This window comes from Pan paniscus, chromosome 11, assembly GCF_029289425.2.
Source record: "Pan paniscus chromosome 11, NHGRI_mPanPan1-v2.0_pri, whole genome shotgun sequence".
In the NCBI taxonomy this organism is placed as follows: Eukaryota; Metazoa; Chordata; class Mammalia; order Primates; family Hominidae; genus Pan; species Pan paniscus.
The window spans coordinates 18,910,073-18,929,649 of NC_073260.2; the positions used below are offsets into that span (position 1 = coordinate 18,910,073).

General features: G+C 41.4%; 1 protein-coding gene across 8 annotated transcripts in view; it reads left to right on the forward strand.

Annotated features, from left to right (window-relative positions):
* CDK5RAP2 (CDK5 regulatory subunit associated protein 2) overlaps positions 1–19,577 on the forward strand; it is a 188,181-nt gene that overhangs the window by 144,356 nt on the left and 24,248 nt on the right. For all 8 annotated transcript variants that reach the window (XR_004664314.2, XM_024930066.4, XM_063593922.1 and 5 more), the window contains 3 exons: positions 10,352–10,400; positions 13,133–13,305; positions 17,928–18,047. Coding sequence is in view for 7 of the 8 variants with exons in the window: in XM_024930066.4 (XP_024785834.3) it covers positions 10,352–10,400; positions 13,133–13,305; positions 17,928–18,047 (342 nt within the window). In the remaining variant the exon portion in view is untranslated. The remainder of the gene's footprint in view (positions 1–10,351; positions 10,401–13,132; positions 13,306–17,927; positions 18,048–19,577) is intronic.

Genomic DNA, 19,577 nt, shown 5'->3' on the forward strand with positions numbered 1-19,577 from the left:
CCAGCTTTTGCGAAGGGCCCAGCAGCTTAGACCTGCTGTAGACTGGTTTTGCTAATACCAGTTCCCAGGACTTTTGAGGACCAGGGTATATAGGAGTACCTGACTTTTCCCAGCTTTATGAAAACCTACTTCCTTCTAGCTAAGGGTATTCTAAATAAGCTAGTTTTCATTTTATTAGTGGAGAACTCTCTGGGTCCTCATGATAAAGCCGTATCTTCTAGGCCCAAGTCATTTTCTGTCGGCCTCTTCTTGAAGGCTCTAACTCTAGGCCCTAGGAAGTGGAGAGCTGAGAGAGGGTGCCTCTGGCACCAGCTGCCCTCCTTCCTTCATCCAGCCACTCCCCTTGGTTTATTTTTTAGTTATTTACCTTGACTCACCCAAGGAGAGCCTACTTATTCTTTGTGGGTTCTGCAGGCAGACGAAGCATTTTAGACTTAGCAGATAACACAAACATAGAACTTGATTTTCTCCTACAAAAAGCATAAAAGTCCCAGAAACCTCACCACAGCTCCTTTTCTTGGGGACTAAAATGTAACACAGAGGTAGCTCTTTCTTGGATTCATATAAGGGGTCTGGCTCTTGAATTATGAAACAAACTTATCATAAAACAGTTTTATATTTGAGGCAGTCGTATAGCATGAGTTCTTAAAAATTTAAATATAGCCTTTAAAAAAATTAATACAAAGCAATACGTGTTTACTGTGGAATAAAAGATAAGCAAACACTCCTATAGTTGCATCACACAACAAAGTGTGAATACCCTGGAGTATATATGCCCAGACCATTTTTATTCATATGTGTATTTTTTATGGAAATGGGACTGTTTGCATCCTCTCCCTTTGTTCAGTTATAGATAATAAGTATACATTGTAAGTTTTAGTGGCTGCAGGGCATTCTTTTGTATAAATATACCATAATTTATTTAATCATTCCCCATTAGATGAACATTCAGATTGTTCCCATTTTGGGGCTATTATAAAGAACACTGTACTGGAATCTTTGTGCATATCCTTGCTATTTCTTTAATAATGTTTGGTTGGTAGGCTCCAAGAAGTAGGATGGTAGCGTGGTTTCTTAATGCTTATAAGGGGACTCTCCCTTGGCTCCGTTAAACTAGGGATTCCACTAGGGATCCGGAAACCTGCAATGTACATTTTTCTGGGGTGAGGGTCTATAACTTAGATTCCCAAGAGGGCTGGGATCAAAATAGATCAGGAACTGGTGTTGCAGCCAGAGTTTCCACTGTATCCTTGTTCTTGGTGCCTCCCAAGAGCAGTTGTATGAATAAGGCAGGTGGTATTTTGTCTGTAGGTATTTTTGAGTAAGCTGTGTTTGACACTGGGAAAGGTACAAAGAAGACAGTTTGATCAGTGAGCTCACCACATGAACAAAGATAGCTCCTGGAATCCTTTGCCTTAGTTCTCTGCTGAAAGAAGTGAACCTGAAACATTGGTTTCTTCTCAAGGCCTTCCACAGTCTGGAGGGGGCCTTTGCCAGCCCACCACCCTCTGATGATGATGATGATATGAAGAAGTTGAAGGAGAAACAATGAGGAAGTGAGAAAGACTGATCTTTATTGGGTGCTTGCAATATGCCAGGCATTGTTCTCAGCCTAAGAGGAAGTATTATTTATTATCCTCATTTATTAACAAGTGAGGAACGGAGAGGTTCATTCACTTGGTCTAAGTCAGACAGGAAGTGACAGTCTGAATTTGAGTCCATGTAGTTCACTTTCACAGTCTACCCTCCTAACCACCATGATATCGTGCTTTTCACACTCCTATCAAATTGGATTAACTGGTCAAACATTTCTTCTTCTTCTTCTTCTTCTTATACTTTAAGTTTTAGGGTACATGTGCGCAATGTGCAGGTTAGTTACATATGTATACATGTGCCATGCTGGTGTGCTGCACCCATTAACTCGTCATTTAGCATTAGGTATATCTCCTAATGCTATCCCTCCCCCTTCCCCTCACCCCACAACAGTCCCCAGAGTGTGATGTTCCCTTTCCTGTGTCCACGTGTTCTCATTGTTCAATTCCCATCTATGAGTGAGAACATGCGGTGTTTGGTTTTTTGTCCTTGCGATCGTTTACTGAGAATGATGATTTCCAATTTCATCCATGTCCCTACAAAGGACATGAACTCATCCTTTTTTATGGCTGCCTAGTATTCCATGGTGTATATGTGCCACATTTTCTTACTCCAGTCTATCATTGTTGGACATTTGGGTTGGTTCCAAGTCTTTGCTATTGTGAATAGTGCCGCAGTAAACATACGTGTGCATGTGTCTTTATAGCAGCATGATTTATAATCCTTTGGGTATATACCCAGTAATGGGATGGCTGGGTCAAATGGTATTTCTAGTTCTAGATCCCTGAGGAATCGCCACACTGACTTCCACAATTGTTGAACTAGTTTACAGTCCCACCAACAGTGTAAAAGTGTTCCTATTTCTCCACATCCTCTCCAGCACCTGTTGTTTCCTGACTTTTTAATGATTGCCATTGTAACTGGTGTGAGATGGTATCTCATTGTGGTTTTGATTTGCATTTCTCTGATGACCAGTGATGATGAGCATTTTTTCATGTGTCTTTTGGCTGCATAAATGTCTTCTTTTGAGAAGTGTCTGTTCATATCCTTCGCCCACTTTTTGATGGGGTTGTTTGTTTTTTTCTTGTAAATTTGTTTGAGTTCATTGTAGATTCTGGATATTAGCCCTTTGTCAGATGAGTAGGTTGCAAAAATTTTCTCCCATTTTGTAGGTTGCCTGTTCACTCTGATGGTGGTTTCTTTTGCTGTGCAGAAGCTCTTGAGTTTAATTAGATCCCATTTGTCAACTTTGGCTTTTGTTGCCATTGCTTTTGGTGTTTTAGACATGAAGTCCTTGCCCGTGCCTATGTCCTGAATAGTAATGCCTAGGTTTTCTTCTAGGGTTTTTATGGTTTTAGGTCTAACATGTAAGTCTTTAATCCATCTTGAATTAATTTTTGTATAAGGTGTAAGGAAGGGATCCAGTTTCAACTTTCTACATATGGCTAGCCAGTTTTCCCAACACCATTTATTAAATAGGGAATCCTTTCCCCATTGCTTGTTTTTCTCAGGTTTGTCAAAAATCAGATAGTTGTAGATATGCGGCATTATTTCTGAGGGCTCTGTTCTGTTCCCATTGATCTGTATCTCTCTTTTGGTGCCAGTACCATGCTGTTTTGGTTACTGTAGCCTTGTAGTATAGTTTGAAGTCAGGTAGTGTGATGCCTCCAGCTTTGTTCTTTTGGCTTAGGATTGACTTGGTGATGTGGGCTCTTTTTTGGTTCCATATGAACTTTAAAGTCATTTTTTCCAATTCTGTGAAGAAAGTCATTGGTAGCTTGATGGGGATGGCATTGAATCTATAAATTACCTTGAGCAGTATGGCCATTTTCACGATATTGATTCTTCCTACCCATGAGCATGGAATGTTCTTCCATTTGTTTATATCCTCTTTTATTTCATTGAGCAGTGGTTTGTAGTTCTCCTTGAAGAGGTCCTTCACGTCCCTTGTAAGTTGAATTCCTAAGTATTTTATTCTCTTTGAAGCAGTTGTGAATGGGAGTTCACTCATGATTTGGCTCTCTGTTTGTCTGTTATTGGTGTATAAGAATGCTTGTGATTTTTGTACATCGATTTTGGATCCTGAGACTTTGCCGAAGTTGCTTATCAGCTTAAGGAAATTTTGGGCTGAGACAATGGGGTTTTCTAGATATACAATCATGTCGTCTGCAAACAGGGACAATTTGACTTCCTCTTTTCCTAATTGAATACCCTTTATTTCCTTCTCCTGCCTAATTGCCCTGGCCAGAACTTCCAACACTATGTTGAATAGGAGTGGTGAGAGAGGGCATCCCTGTCTTGTGCCAGTTTTCAAAGGGAATGCTTCCAGTTTTTGCCCATTCAGTATGATATTGGCTGTGGGTTTGTCATAGATAGCTCTTATTATTTTGAGATAACGTCCGATCAATACCTAATTTATTAAGAGTTTTTAGCATGAAGGGTTGTTGAATTTTGTCAAAGGCCTTTTCTGCATCTATTGAGATAATCATGTGGTTTTTGTCTTTGGTTCTGTTTATATGCTGGATTACATTTATTGATTTGTGTATATTGAACCAGCTTTGCATCCCAGGGATGAAGCCCACTTGATCATGGTGGATAAGCTTTTTGATGTGCTGCTGGATTCGGTTTGCCAGTATTTTATTGAGGATTTTTGCATCAATGTTCATCAAGGATTTTGGTCTAAAATTCTCTTTTTTGGTTGTGTCTCTGCCCGGCTTTGGTATCAGGATGATGCTGGCCTCATAAAATGAGTTAGGGAGGATTCCCTCTTTTTCTATTGATTAGAATAGTTTCAGAAGGAATGGTACCAGTTCCTCCTTGTACCTCTGGTAGAATTTGGCTGTGAATCCGTCTGGTCCTGGACTCTTTTTGGTTGGTAAGCTATTGATTATTGCCACAATTTCAGATCCTGTGATTGGTCTATTCAGAGATTCAGCTTCTTCCTGGTTTAGTCTTGGGAGAGTGTATGTGTCGAGGAATTTATCCATTTCTTCTAGATTTTCTAGTTGATTTGCGTAGAGGTGTTTGTAATATTCTCTGATGGTAGTTTGTATTTCTTTGGGATCGGTGGTGATATCCCCTTTATCATTTTTTATTGCATCTATTTGATTCTTCTCTCTTTTTTTCTTTATTAGTCTTGCTAGTGGTCTATCAATTTTGTTGATCCTTTCACAAAACCAGCTCCTGGATTCATTAATTTTTTGAAGGGTTTTTTTGGTCTCTTTTTCCTTCAGTTCTTCTCTGATTTTAGTTATTTCTTGCCTTCTGCTAGCTTTTAAATGTGTTTGCTCTTGCTTTTCTAGTTCTTTTAATTGTGATGTTAGGGTGTCAATTTTGGATCTTTCCTGCTTTCTCTTGTGGGCATTTAGTGCTATAAATTTCCCTCTACACACTCCTTTGAATGTGTCCCAGAGATTCTGGTATGTCGTGTCTTTGTTCTCGTTGGTTTCAAAGAACATCTTTATTTCTGCCTTCATTTCGTTATGTACCCAGCAGTCATTCAGGAGCAGGTTGTTCAGTTTCCATGTAGTTGAGCGGTTTTGAGTGAGTTTCTTAATCCTGAGTTCTAGTTTGATTTCACTGTGGTCTGAGAGACAGTTTGTTATAATTTCTGTTCTTTTGCATTTGCTGAGGAGAGCTTTACTTCCAACTATGTGGTCAATTTTGGAATAGGTATGGTGTGGTGCTGAAAAAAATGTATATTCTGTTGATCAAACATTTCTGTGGGCCAGGCCTTGCATTTCCCCTCTTCCATGATTCCGTTCAAACCATTATTTTTTTCTGTAAGACTTCTACTCCCTTTCCACTTAGAGAAATTAGAGAAATTCTGCCTATCCTCCAGGAATCTTTCTTTGTTCACCTGAAGTGGAAGCAAAATTTATTCTTTCCACCCCCTCCCACCCCCGGTTTGTTTATAGCTTGCGCTTGATATTCACATCTGAGTTTGTGATAGAGGCTTTCGCAAGGGTGTTGGGTTAGAAAGAACAAGACCTTTGGAGTCAGACAGACTGGAGTTCAGATCCCAGCTTTGTGGGTCATTTATCCTTTGAAGGGCCAGATTTCCTCTATGGGGGAGAGCAGTACCTGTCTTATAGAGATGTTTGTGAGAATGAAATGACATTATTTAAGCTTGTCCAATCTGTGGCCCATGGGCTGCATGCAGCCCAGGACGGCATTGAATGTGGCACAATGCAAATTCGTAAACTTTCTTAAAACATTATGGATTTTTTTGTTTTTTAAGCTCATTGGCTATTGTTAGTGTATTTTATGTGTGGTCCAAGACACAGTGTGGCCCAGGGAAGCCAAAAGATTGGACACCCCTGATTTCTTTCATTTTTAAATTTCTGGCCAAACAAAAAACCCAGTAGACACTCCTGATTTGAAGGGTGTCCTGCCTTGACAAATAGGGGGAGCTCAGGAAGATACATTTACAATTTAAAATTAAAATTGTAAATCCTACAGCTAGGTGAGGGGACCCTTCCCTCAGCTAAGGGAACTCAACAAAACCTTAAAAACTAGTTCAGACCATGATGGGAAAGTGGGGGGCGGTCAGGCATGCCTCATTATACTCTCCTCCCTTTGGAGCTGGCACACAGCTGACCAGTATTAACACTAAAATAGAGATCCTTAGGCTGACCGAACAGACTCTGTAGCAATAAGAAACCAAATTCTAACCTGACTCCATTATAGCATCACATGACAGATTGCAGGGCTCTGAAAGAAATCAAAGTATTGTACCCCAAAATATATTTCTTTGACATGTTTTGAAATGGCCCTGAAATGCTGTCTCTTGTAGGGAACACTTACATTCTATAGAGAGTCCCCTTCCCTTTCCCCTTTTCTGATCCTGAAGAGATTGGCTGAGAGTCCAGCACCTTTTAAGGATCTGAATAGGAAATATTTGCCTCTGAGGATGGCCACCTCTGGGACTTCATCCACATAAGAAAAACCTTGGTCTCTATAACCCCTTAGCTTAACTCAGACACTCCTTTCTATTAATTCCAGGTCTTTAGATAATAACTCTTTCAACCAAGTGCCAATCAGAAAAATGTTTGAATCCACCAATGACCTGGAAGGCCGCCACCCACTTTGAGTTGTCCTGCCTTTCCGGACCAGACCAGTGTATACCTCACATATGTTGATTGATATCTTTTGTCTCCCTAAAACATATAAAACCAAGCTGTAACCCAATCACTTTGGGCACATGTTCTCAGGACCTCCTGGGGCTGTGTCACCTGTCATGATCCATAACCTTGGCAAAATAAACTCCAAAACTGGTTGAGATCTGTCTCATATACTTTTTGGCTTACAGTGACAACAATAATAATGGGGCATGCATGTCATGGTTAACAGAGTGATCCAGGCTTTCAGAGAAAATGGAGGGTTTTTCCTCCTAAGAATCCCTGGAACTGCCCTCCCCAGAGTCCCTTAAGTGTCTTCCCATCTTTATAAAGCATTTCTTCCCTTCATCAAAGATATGGCTCCATTGCCACCTCCCCTAAATGTTCCCTGATGGTCCAGGCCAGATTCTGTTTGTCTCCTCTGTGTGCCTTCCCACAGCATCTGTTGCGGCCCCTTATCACAGTGTGTAGTGCAGTTGTCTTTTGGGTCCACCGTTTCCACTCAGGTGAACTCACTGAGGATAGGGTGGCTCCTCATTCATCTCTGTATCCTCAGTGTCTGGCACAGGAACCTGAGTGGAGCACTGTAAATATTAAAATAGAATTAGTTTCTACCAATTACTAGAGAGTGGAAAGGAAGAAACATCTGGGTCATGTAGGAGATGCCAGGCTGTGGGATTTGAAGTTAACTCTGTAGGACTGATGGATTTTGAGCTCGGAAGTACTGTTTCAAAAGCGGCTTCTTAAGCACTGTACAGAATGGATCAGTGCAGAGAGGAAAGTGAAGTTGGGTCAACCAGTTGTAAGTTTGTCTGGCATAATAGTCTTCTCTTGCTTGTTCAGTTATGGATGGGATAACTAGATGTTTTTTATTTGAAAAGATGAAGTCTTCCTATTGTCTCAAACTACACATCTCTTAGGTGTAGCAACAAGATTTGCCTGAGAGATGGGAGCAGCATTTTCATGACATGCATCCTAAGCTTTTGAATAGCCAGACAGATGGTACCCTGTTACCTGTGTGAGGGCAGTTTCCACCAAGAAATTCAATGCATTAGTTGTTGTGATCTCCCTGTGAATCCTACAGTAACTATTTGTCACTTGGTTTTAAAGAATTCTGTTATAATAATAGGGGAACGGGTGGAATACAGTTGTTGTTGAGTTGTTGCAAGCTCCTCGAGGGTCTGTTATTTGATGGGGAAACTCATGCTGCTGGTGGCATCAGGGCACATCCTGGTGTGGTCATGAGTTTGGTTAGGAACGGAGGAGAGGTTTTTGATGGGTCTAAGATCTGGAGACCCGGAATGCTTAAAGCCTGCCCCAAACCAAGGGTCCCCACCCTGTGAAGTTCCTGAGGAAGATATACAACTAAAGAACAGTGTGAATGTGGCCAGGTGCAGTGGCTCACGCCTGTAATCCTAGCACTTTGGGAGGTCAAGGCAGGTGGATCACTTGAGGCCAGGAGTTTGAAACAAGCCTGGCCAGCACAGTGAATACTCTACTAAAAATACAAAAAAATTAGCTGATGGTGGTGGTGTGTGCTTGTAGTCCCAGCTCCTCAGGAGGCTGAGGCATGAGAATTGCTTGAACCCAGGAGGCAGAGGTTGCAGTAAGTCGAGATCGTGTCACTGTACTCCAGCCTGGGCAACAGAGCAAGACTCCATTTAAAAAAAAAAAAAGAGCTGTGAGAATGTGAAGCAGAATGTCATGTTACTTTGTTTGCCTGGCTAGTACCTGAATAAGTCCTAAGCTTTTTGGAAGGCTGGGCTGGCACTGATGGTCCATTCTCAGGGTCTGCAGGGTCAGTCTTATCTGCTGAATGTTGGTAAGCAGCCCAGTGCAGGTATGAGATGAAAAATGTTGACTAAGCTGTTCTTTTAACACACAGTTGTCCCTGCCCATTAGGGATGGTCTTACAAGCTGGTTCTTCCAGTAAAGGTCTGGAAATCTGACTCAGTCAGGTTTGGATTTCCCCCTTGAAGAGGATTGTAGAGGACAGAAATGTGGAGTCTTGAGAGCATCCACTGATGAAGGCCTGTCAACCTCTATCTACCTTTCAAGAAGCCAAAATATCATGCCATTTTTGGCCAGGATATAACCAAGAGGCATAGGTTTGTGATTGAAGTAGCTATAAGGATATCTCCATCTCTCTTGCTTAACTATAAAATGTAGTAAAGTAAGGGAGAGTGTGATCAGACATAGGGAGAGTTGAAACATTAAACCTCCTGGATTTCCACTTCTTTGCTTTAAAACAGAGGTACTAACACCGTGCTCATAGGATCATTGTGAGGCCTGAAGGAGATAGTAGATATTAAAGAGCCATACTCAGGCCCTGGTGCCTGGTCACTCAGGCCTGTGTGACTCATTTCTGATGGTGACAGTGCCCTGCCATAGTAGGTGACTTTCTACCACTTAGCATGTTGCACTGACTCTTGGTGCCCAGGTGGCTGGCCTGGTGGGCGATAGGGAACCTGGATGGCCATACCAGCCAGCCGTGTGAGTTTGTAGGTGGAAACTTCTAGACTTAAAGCAAATGTGCAAGGATTCAGTGATCTTTTCCTCTATACTGTGGTGTTTGAGAACTTTTCCTTTTAGGAATAGTTTTGAAAATTGCATGTGTGGGTGCAGTTTAATTATAGTCTCATTTTTCAAGTACAACTATAGAAGAGTTTGTTTTTTTCTTTAGCCACGCATCAGTGTCTTCAAAGAGCTCATCCCAGCCTGCAATTTCCAGGGCTCTGAAGTATTTTTAAAATAAAGTTGTTAGTCTCTTTGAAATCTAGGCTCATGTGCTTCCTTTCAAACAGCAAATGATGACATGCAGGAAGAGAGCAGAGCGTCTTTTGCCCAGCTACATTCTGAGCTTTATTTTGTTTTCTTTTGTCATTTTTTAAAATCATTTCCCCTGCTGTAGACAGTGGGTTTTTCAGCTGTACTCATGTACTCCTTTTCCTAGTTTTAATCCTGCTTCTGAGACCCTTCCTGAGGAAATAATTAAAATGCAGATAAAGCTGTATGCACAAAGATGCTTATTTTATTTGTTTATAAAAGTGAAAATTTGGAAATGACCTAAGTGTCAAATAGAGAACTGGCAAAATTGTGGTAATGCATGCCTACAGTGGAATATTAGCGCAGACATTAAAAATGATGTTTCGGAAGCAAATTTAGTAAGAGAAATGGCTATAATAATAATATACTAAGTGAAAAAATTATGTTGTAATATGGTATCTTCCATGCCAAAATGCATGAAAAAAAGAATGGAAAGAAATCCAGTAACTTGGCTGTGGGAGTGCCAGGATATTGATCTTTTTTTGATTCCGTTACCCATTTTCTGTAATGAGCATATATATTCTGTTAGTATCAGAGTTTGAGAGAAAGAAAAAGAAACCTGCACCAGCAATACCTTGTGATTGCTTTTTAGATTCAGTGTTGTCACCTAGCACTAGTGTCAATGCAGTGATAAAGGAGAAGTCTATAGTCTGAATTGTACTCTTGGTAATCCTACTTTAAATATCCAGGATTGTTACAGAGTGTTTAAACAAGTGGAATAGTGCTTCTGCAAATGTATGAGCAGGAAATTATTAGGGAACACTTAAAAACATTTTTTTCTCCTCCTTTCTTGATGTTATTTCTGCTTCCAGGAAAATCAGTTGGAGTGGAAATGAACACCCAGAATGAACTGATGGAGAGGTGAGTGTGTAACATTTGTTAAGAAGACTTCCCAGGACTTTCTAGGTCTGATTTACCTGCCAGCTTTTAAAATATTTTGGCTCCTTCCCATTCTGTTTGTTTCCTGCTTCTTGTAAATAAGGTGTAAACATCTATGGAACTGACAATGGCCATACAAAACCAAGAGCTCATGCCATATGTCCTGTTGCTTTCATTCATTCATTTCAGGTTACTTGTGTCATCTCTATCAGGTGATTTGAACCAGATGACATACTCATTTGTTGGCTCCCAGATACCTGCAAGATAAACTCCAGACTCCTTAGCCTGGCATTTGAGGCCCTTCTCATTCTGACCCCAATTCTCTTCTCCCCTGCCCATTCTCCTCGCTTCCCTTCCCCTGATGTACCCCATGTTTTAGTCCTATTTGGCTTTGTATTATTCTCCACACCATAGTTGTGCACTCTGCCTTCCTCCTCTTGAAGTTCGAAAATCATTCTTCAGAGTCCATTCAAATGTAAATGAACCTGGTTCTCCCCAATACCCTCCCTCTCCACCACATCCCAGCGTCAGTGATTCTTGCTGTAGCACTTGGACATAATTACATTACAGCATTTACCACATGGTATTGTAATGCTTTCTACATTTATCTTTCTATTCCCAGAATTCCTTGGAAGAGGAAAGGAGCTAGCTAGTGTTCACTAGGTATTGGTGTGTGTCAGCTGCTGTTGTAGGCATTTCACATTTACTAGTTCTCACCATATAAAGTTTGAAGTAACTATTTTAGGATGAGGAAGCTGTGGGTCAGAGTTGCATATTTGCCATTACAAGGCAGAGCTAGGATTGGAACTTGAATCTGTCACACTCCATCCAATGCATGTCCTCTTCCTGTTATTCCACATTGTCTTTTGAGGGCAAAGCCTATGTCTTGAATATCTCTACCTGCTCCAGCTCCAAGTTGCTGGCATGTAGTTGGAGATCAGAAAATATTCATGGAATACATGAATTGTATAATTTCTTAGCTTGTGTCTATGGCCAACTGAAAATGCCAAGGTCTTGCCCTCCTTTATTTAGTTGTTAAAGATTCTGAATGCTATTATTGTTGCGTGTACTTTCCTCTTCTTTAAAGATGTGGTCCTTTGGGCTTCTGGGAATAAAATAGAGACCAGTCTAGGGTGCAGACTTGTAGATTTTATTGGCATCACGAAGGGCACTTGCATCGTTAGAGCGAGTGGGCAGAGAGGTATCACAGCTCACAGGAGGAGTTTTAATCAGGGCTTTTGCAAATTTAAAAGAAATAGTCTTCTCCCACTGCAGTATTGTCAAAGATCCCTCCCAATTCAATCCTCCACTTCCATTCTTATAATAATAGATCACATCCCACTGGCATGCTTTAGAGAGGGCAAGGAAGGCTTCCCAGAGTGGGGCCATTCTTAGCTGAGATCTAAAGGGTGAGAGTTGAAGGGGCTGGGGGCTGTCAGGAGAATGTCCAAGCCTGAGGCAAAGGAGACACGGTCCCTTTGAGCATGTAGCTGGCACATAGAGGGTCAAAGCTGGAGAGGCAGGCTGGTTCTTGTTGGGCTGGTCCTCAAATGTGTTAAAAGTCCAAACACTATTCTATAGGAAGTAGGGAGTCTTCGAAGGAAGGTAAGCTGGGACTAGACATGATCACATTTGCCATTTAGGAAGACTGCTGGGGTTGCTTGCAGAAGGAGTTGGAGTGAGGGATGGAACCTCTTTAGCCTCCTCAACCAATGTGCCACTCCTTTTCATTTCTGACAGATTTGTTTTTTTCCTTCTGTTCTGCCTCTCTCAACTGTAGTTTAACACGGGCCACTTCTAAGTCAATTAAGTGGGTGCCCTTGGCACATGCTGCACTTCTGCAAGCCAGCAGCAAGCCTGTGCATCCATCACACTGTCTGGGCAAAGTTGCATCAGGTGTTTACCTGTTAATGAATGCATTGCAGCCTTAGAGTCTTTGCTGTTGTCTGAGCTCATGAATAATGAGACTGTGGCTGTTGACAAGAAGTAATAGGAAAACGTGGGAGAAAAAAAGAGCATCAATTAAGGAGTTTATCTCTAATGGAGATTCATGTGGGCTTTTCACAGCATTTTTTTTTTTTTCTCATGGCTTAGGTGGTCCTTGGGAAATACAGGTTAATAACCAGATGATTGCTAGAATAACGATATTGAAACCTGCTTGGGAACCATGAGAGTTTTGAGATTTTTAAATCCATAGGCCATCTCATGGTTTTGGGCTGGGCTCTCACATTCTCCTGGGGCCTTGGAGCCAGGCAGGCCTGGTTGAAATCTAAACTGTGCCTCTGACCAAGCCGTGAGACAGTGGGCCAGTTTATGATGAGCCCCAGTTCCCCCTCTCAAAATGAGGATAGTAATCCCTACCTCAAAGGGTTTCTGTGAGGCCCAACTAAAATCTCAAATGCTTGGTTTAGAGAGGTTATTTGGTAAACAGCTGCCGTCGACCCAAGTCCTCTTGGGTCCCTCCCCTGTAAGCCATGCTGTGGGACAGGCACAATCCCCTGCTTCCCCTTGTTGGCTTCAAACTCAAGCGCACTGAGCCTTTCTTGCTTTTAGAATGTCATTGCTTAATGCTGTAGGGAAAGAAAAGGTCTGACTGAAGTTGCAAACATTGGGGAGTTACTAAGAGTAAAGTAATTGTAAGTATTCGTAAGTCATAGTCCTGGCTTGGGATTTTAGCATGGGAGATGATTTATCTTTCAATCTCAATGGTTAAGGATTGAGGAAGACAACTTAACCTACCAACATCTTCTACCTGAATCTCCTGAGCCTTCAGCCTCTCATGCGCTCTCTGATTATGAAACATCTGAAAAGTCCTTCTTCTCACAAGACCAGAAGCAAGATAATGAGACAGAGAAGACTTCAGTTATGGTGAACAATTTTTCTCAAGGTAAGCTAAGCCTCATTAAGTGTTTTAAACGTGGCCTGATTAAAACAATAATTTGCCATCTTAACCTTAGTAAGCAGAGTGTGGTGACATTTGAATATTTCTCTGATGAAAGGAGATCCCATTAGGGCCAATGCTGGTCATTCAGAGTATCATTTATCACTAGAGAAAGCTATGGTTGTTGAAAGTGTTGGCGATTGGGGAAAAGCCATTTTTATTTTTTAAATGACGACTTAATATGTGACTTGCCATTTCCTGCAGGCTGTGTGTCATTGAATTTGTATGTCAGTGCAGATTTGGTTAATTTCCTATTGTTTATTTCAAACTCATCCTAAGGCAGGGTCAATTCAGAGACTCTTCTGCTTTGAGTTGCCCAAGAGTATCTAGCCCCCTGTTCTGATATTTTTATATAAATACAACATTTGTGATTGTAGGAATCTACTTTGTTTTCCTTTAGTGTGACCCATGGCCCATTGGGTCAGGCCTTTTGTCTTAGTCTATTTGGATTGTTGTAACAGAACACCATAGAATGGGTGACTTATAAACAGCAGAAATTTATTTCTTACAGTTCTAAAGGCTAGGAAGTCCAAGATCAGGGTACAGCCAGCATGGTGAGGGCCTTCTTCCAGGTTGCAGACTGCCATTTTCTGGTTGTATCCTCACATGCAAGAAGGAAGGCGAGAGAGCTGGGGTCTGTTTTATGAGGGCACTGATCTCACTGTGAGGGCTCTACCCTCATGGTCCTATCATCTCCCAAAGCCCCCACTTCCTAATACCATTACATTGGACTTAGAGCTTCAACATAGGAATTTTGGAGACACAAGCATTCAGTCCATAACACCTTTGCTCTGCCTCCGACCATGGACTGAGTTAGCAGGTGAAAATTTTCACAGCGGCCCCATGCAGTGTGTAAAAGAGATAAGTGTGGTGCCTTTGTCCCGTGGTGGCCTCTGAGTCTTCTTGAGGACACTCAGGACTCAGAGGAGCCCAGTTTGAAGACAGAAGACATACCTAGAGTGTGAAGTCCACATTGTTGGCGTAACTGAGGTATCAGCTGGGGTCCTCCAGCAGCGTTATCTAGCCCTAGTTTCTTTGGATTTCTGGCTGTATCTCTCTGCAGTTTTTGTGAGTTTCTGAGTACTTGGTTTTTCTTGGTCATTTCTGGCTCTGCATTCTGCCTTTCCCAAATTTAGGTCACACCACGAATTGTTTCCCTGTCCCTAGTGCCACTTCTTCTGTATTGTATCCATTCAGTGTGTAACTCAGTGACTTTCCAGGAATCCCCAGAGACCACTCCCACGAGGACTTTGTGCAGACTTGATTGAGGAACCAGAAGGAAAGTGGTGTTTACAATGCAGCAACCCAAATTATTTAAACGGGAACTCTTGAGATCCCTATTCTTTTCACTAGGCAGTTCCCTCTGCTCCCTCTTGGCTGCCCCTCTTTTTCCACCCTTCGCCCTGTCCACCACCCCAACCTTGTTCTATTTCTAATGTAGAACCTTTTAGGCATTTCTTCTATTTCTTACTCCTCTGTGGACCCATGACCTTGGGCTTATGATGCCCTCTTAGTGGGTTACCTGAACTGGGGCAGTGCTCCCTGGAGTCATCCCAGTAAGCCCACCATCATCTTTTTTGGTGTGTCTTCAGCCTTTTGCTCTCTGCATCTAGTTTTTCTTTTGTCTTTTGTCATATTTATGATTTGGTAGAGAGATAATTTAGTATTTTTCTCACTTAACGTTCTGTCATAAGCTTTCCGACATGTTATTACATAACATCATTTTTAGTGGCTTTAGAATAGTCCATTGAGTGGCTGAATTGCAGTTTTCCTTCTGTTCCCCTGTCGCTGAACATTTAAATCATTTCCAGATTTCACAATTGCAAACAATGCTGCAGGGGATATCTGTGAACATGAAGCTTTTCCCTTATTTGGGGGCTTTTCTTAATACAGATTATATAAATTGGAACTGCTAGGCAAGAGATACACACTTTTTTTTGTGGTTGCTTATTGGATTTATGTTTTTAAAAAGTCAGCATTTGTCAAAAGGGCATTATTCTAAGAGAGAGATTTTTCTCCCATTTTGTAAAGGCTAGTATAGTGTTTCCTTCTCTTCAGTTTGGCTGCATAATTAATAAGTGGTGTCCAGTTCAACTGGGAATGTTTCCTTAAGCCCAAGTGATGATTCCGCCTCCTGGCCAAAGACTCAGTGGAAGATGGCATGTTTCGATTGCTGCTAAGCATTTATGTCCCCTTCTCACAGTCATGAGTGTGTGACTTGGATAAACCAGCAAGGAAGGTTGCAGTCAAACAGAAAAGTTCCTGACTGACTCCGACCTGACTAGCTGCTGGAGGAAGATTTGCAGGGCACCAAGGCAGGAGCAAGGAGGTACAGTGCCATGGGTGCCAGAAGTTTAAGGAGCGTTGAGGTGCAGTGCCGTGGGCGCCAGAAGTTTAAGGAGTGGGGAGGTGCAGTGCTGTGGGCGCCCGGAGTTTAAGGAGCGCGGAGGTGCAATGCCTGGGCACCTAGAGTTTAAGGAGCGCAGAGGTGCAGTGCCGTGGGCGCCAGGAGTTTAAGGAGCGCGGAGGTGCAGTGCGGTGGGCGCCAGCAGTTTAAGGAGTGGGGAGGTGCAGTGCCGTGGGCGCCAGCAGTTTAAGGAGTGGGGAGGTGCAGTGCTGTGGGTGCCAGGAGTTTAAGGAGCGTGGAGATGCAGTGCCGTGGGTGCCAGTAGCTTTTTGCAGACGAGTCCTTCTGTGCTGTGCTGCAGCGAGAGCTACGACATTCCACCAAATTACTTGCCACATTTCTGGCATTAGCAGGAGATAGCTGAAGGTCTGGGAATTAAGTCATCTCATAAACATTCAAATTCATGGTAAAATTACTATTTAATTAGGAAAAGATCTGTAACACTGTGCTACTTTTAAATGAAAGTCATTTTGGAGGAATTAAAACTGGGTCATAACATTAGTGTAATGTTTTAAAACAAACATTACTAAGATATACTGAGTATACCCTAATTGATAAATTAAAGACATTAGTTTTGCCTTTGGATACTTAATGTGATGATGCTTTAAACACTGACTCTAGAAACCTACCCCTGGATTGGAATTGTGCTTTCTTCTTTCTTTGTTAAAGTGAGATGTGGCAGAGGCTGAACAAATACATGCTCATTTTGGAAAATTTAAAATGTTATGTATTATTAAGTATTATGTTAAAATGTAATATAGAATTTTTGAAAAATCTAAAATCTGCCACCTAAAGGCAACTGCTATTAATATTTAGATATATTTCCTTCTTTCACATATTTGTGTCTTTCCTTGTCTGTACAAATTTTTAAGTGGAGTTCTGTGATATTGTGAAGTATATATTTAGTCTTCCTTGCAGTATCCTTCATAATGAACCAGTAAACATAAGCAAATGTTTCCCTGAGTTTTTGAGCTGGTCTAGCAAATTAATCCAACCCCAGGAGGCGGGTGAGGGAACCGAATTTTTAGTCAGTTGGTCAGAGGCACAGGTGAAACAACTGGGGGCTTGCGATTGGCATCAGAAGTTGTTGGAGGGGGCAGTCTTGGGACTGAGCCTCAACCTGTGGATCTAACGCTATCTTCAGGTCCACCTGAATTAGAGGACACCCTGCCGGTGTCTGCTGCAGAACTGTTTGCTTAGTCTGTAGGGGAAAAAACCCTCACATTTGGTCACAGAAGTCTTCTGTGTTGATTGTTGAGTGAGTGTATGGTAGAAACTGAATTTTTTTTTTCTATAAGTTGTGATTATGTTATCAATCTTGGATCTAAGATTTAATATATTTTTTATGATATATAGTCTTCATAACATAATTTTAATAGCTATGTAATACTGCATCATCATGAATGTACCACAGTTACATTTGGAGTTACTTCAGTTCTTATGGTTATATCCAGTGCTAAGGTGAACCTTTTCCTCCATTCTGGCAAATGCTTGTCAGCATCTCTGGTGGTCTCTTTAAATAGAGCCCTAAGAGTTGAATTATTTGGTAAAAGACATTGGAAAATAACTTTTCTAAGGCTAAGTATAGAAGTAGCCCCAAAAGGTCATACACATTTATACTCATGCTAATAAGATGTTCTGTTGAGATCACTTTTCTTATTACCATTCTCACTAGCATTGTTTTGCTTTATTTAAGTCTTAAATTAGTAAATGATAAATGGATAACATATTCCTTTCAAAAAATTAGTCTCAAAAATATCTGGATTCATTATGAAGGTAGTTTAATCAACTCTCAGGCAATTCAAGCAGACTTGAAAGTGATCTGTTAGTTTCACCATAAGGAAGATTTTAAATTAATATTTGATATTTGGAAGAATAAAAGGCTACATTAGAGTTAGCATTAAAATTGTATGGAATATAATTTTTTCTATGTGATGTAAAATATCTTCCTCATGGAGGGCTGCGGAGAATCATTACAGAAGTGTGTCTGTGGGCTGTGGGAAATAGCTCACCCTCCCCATGCCTAGGAAAGAATTGCCAGTTGCTAACCATCTTAACACATCCAATACTGTTTGGAATTTCAGGATCCCTGCATAATCCATAAATTATTCAATTTGTTGGGGGTTCAGACTTTAAATTAAAAATGGCTTCCTTCCTGTAGACTTACTAATGGAACACATACAGGAAATTCGAACTTTGAGAAAGCGTTTAGAAGAATCTATTAAAACAAATGAGAAGCTGCGGAAACAGTTGGAACGGCAAGGATCTGAATTTGATCAAGGTAAGGAAAGACCTTCCTGGAGGACTGTACATGTCTGTGAGTGCTTCACTGTGACGCATTTGCCTGAGTAAGCATCTGTGTACAAAGCAGGTGCTTGATAAATGTTCATTTTTCCATCTTGGAGAAGTCTGCCAGCCTCTGGCATCCTGAATTGTGACTGGCATCTCATTTAACTTTGGAAGCTGGAGAGAAATAGATAGGAATTTTAAGATAAAACAAAGCAATATATTGTCTTTTCATCTATAATGGATTATAAAAATATCAGCATTTTAGCAATCTGGTAAATTTCACATGCCAGTCTAAAGATCACACATATTCCTGCATAAACACAGTTAGCTCCGAATAGAGTGATCGTCCATGAAGAACTTAAAAACATTACCGCCTGCCCCGCCGGCATAGGTAAGACATTCATGTGCTTCAAAAAATTTAAACCTCCATTCTTTACCCATTAACCCTGTTTTCCCTTCCTTCTTCTCCACTTTTTTCTTTTCTTCTGTATCCTTAACAGTGTTTTTTAAAATGCAAATACCAGCATATATTCTTACTCTTCTCTTCATCCCAGAGGTAACGTACTCTATATCCATGATTCTGTCCATTTGTCATGGAGCAGTAAATCTTGGACATCTTTCCTTATTGCTCTAGAGAGAGTTCCTCATTCCGTAAAGCATGTATCTTGAAAGCAGCTTGGCGCACTCAGAAAAGCCCGAGTTTGTCTGGTTGAACTGGCCAGAGTGTGGACCCTGCTGTCCCATTTATTAGCTTTGTGACGTTGAGCAATATACTCATTTCTCCCAGTCTTAATTGTTTCATAGAACAGGGTCATTGCGAGATTAAATGAGGCAATGTTATGAGTAGGGCCTTGCTCAGTGCCTCACTCAGTAAATGGTTGCCTTTATCATCATTATCAATTTTATTTTACTACTTTATTCTGTATAACATTGCAAAGCTCTGCAATGGGCAGGGACTCTAATGTCATTCCCATTTTTAGAGATGGTAGAATTGAGTTCTGGAAAGATAGTGCTCCATGGCAGCAGCACCCGAGTCCTTGGACCCTTGTCCAGGTCTCATTCTTCTCTAGCCATCATAGCTACCAGCCGGGAGGGACATCTTTCCCAAGTACTGTGCATGCTGCAGCTTGCAAGGGAAACTGAATGGCTCCATCTCGCCCTCTCCCTCCCTCCTGCTTCCCTCCTCCCTCCCTCCTCCCTCCCTCCTCTCGCTCACTGCGCCCATTTCCTGCATATACCCCCCTCACCCTCAGGGAAATTGATTGATCTGAGTTATTAGTTGTATCAAACACAGGAAAGAAATACACGCCTGGGCCCTTCACATTCACTCTTGGTAATGCCTGAATTAGATTCATTCTGTTTTACATTTTCCCTGGCAAATCCAATTATAGAATTATTTGGGGGCTCAAATGGCCACCAGCTACAATGGAGCAGACAATTGCTCTGGAGAGTAATTTACTCTGACGGGAAGGTTTACAAAAGCATTCATAAAGTATTTACACTGGTGGAAAGACGTGCTGTT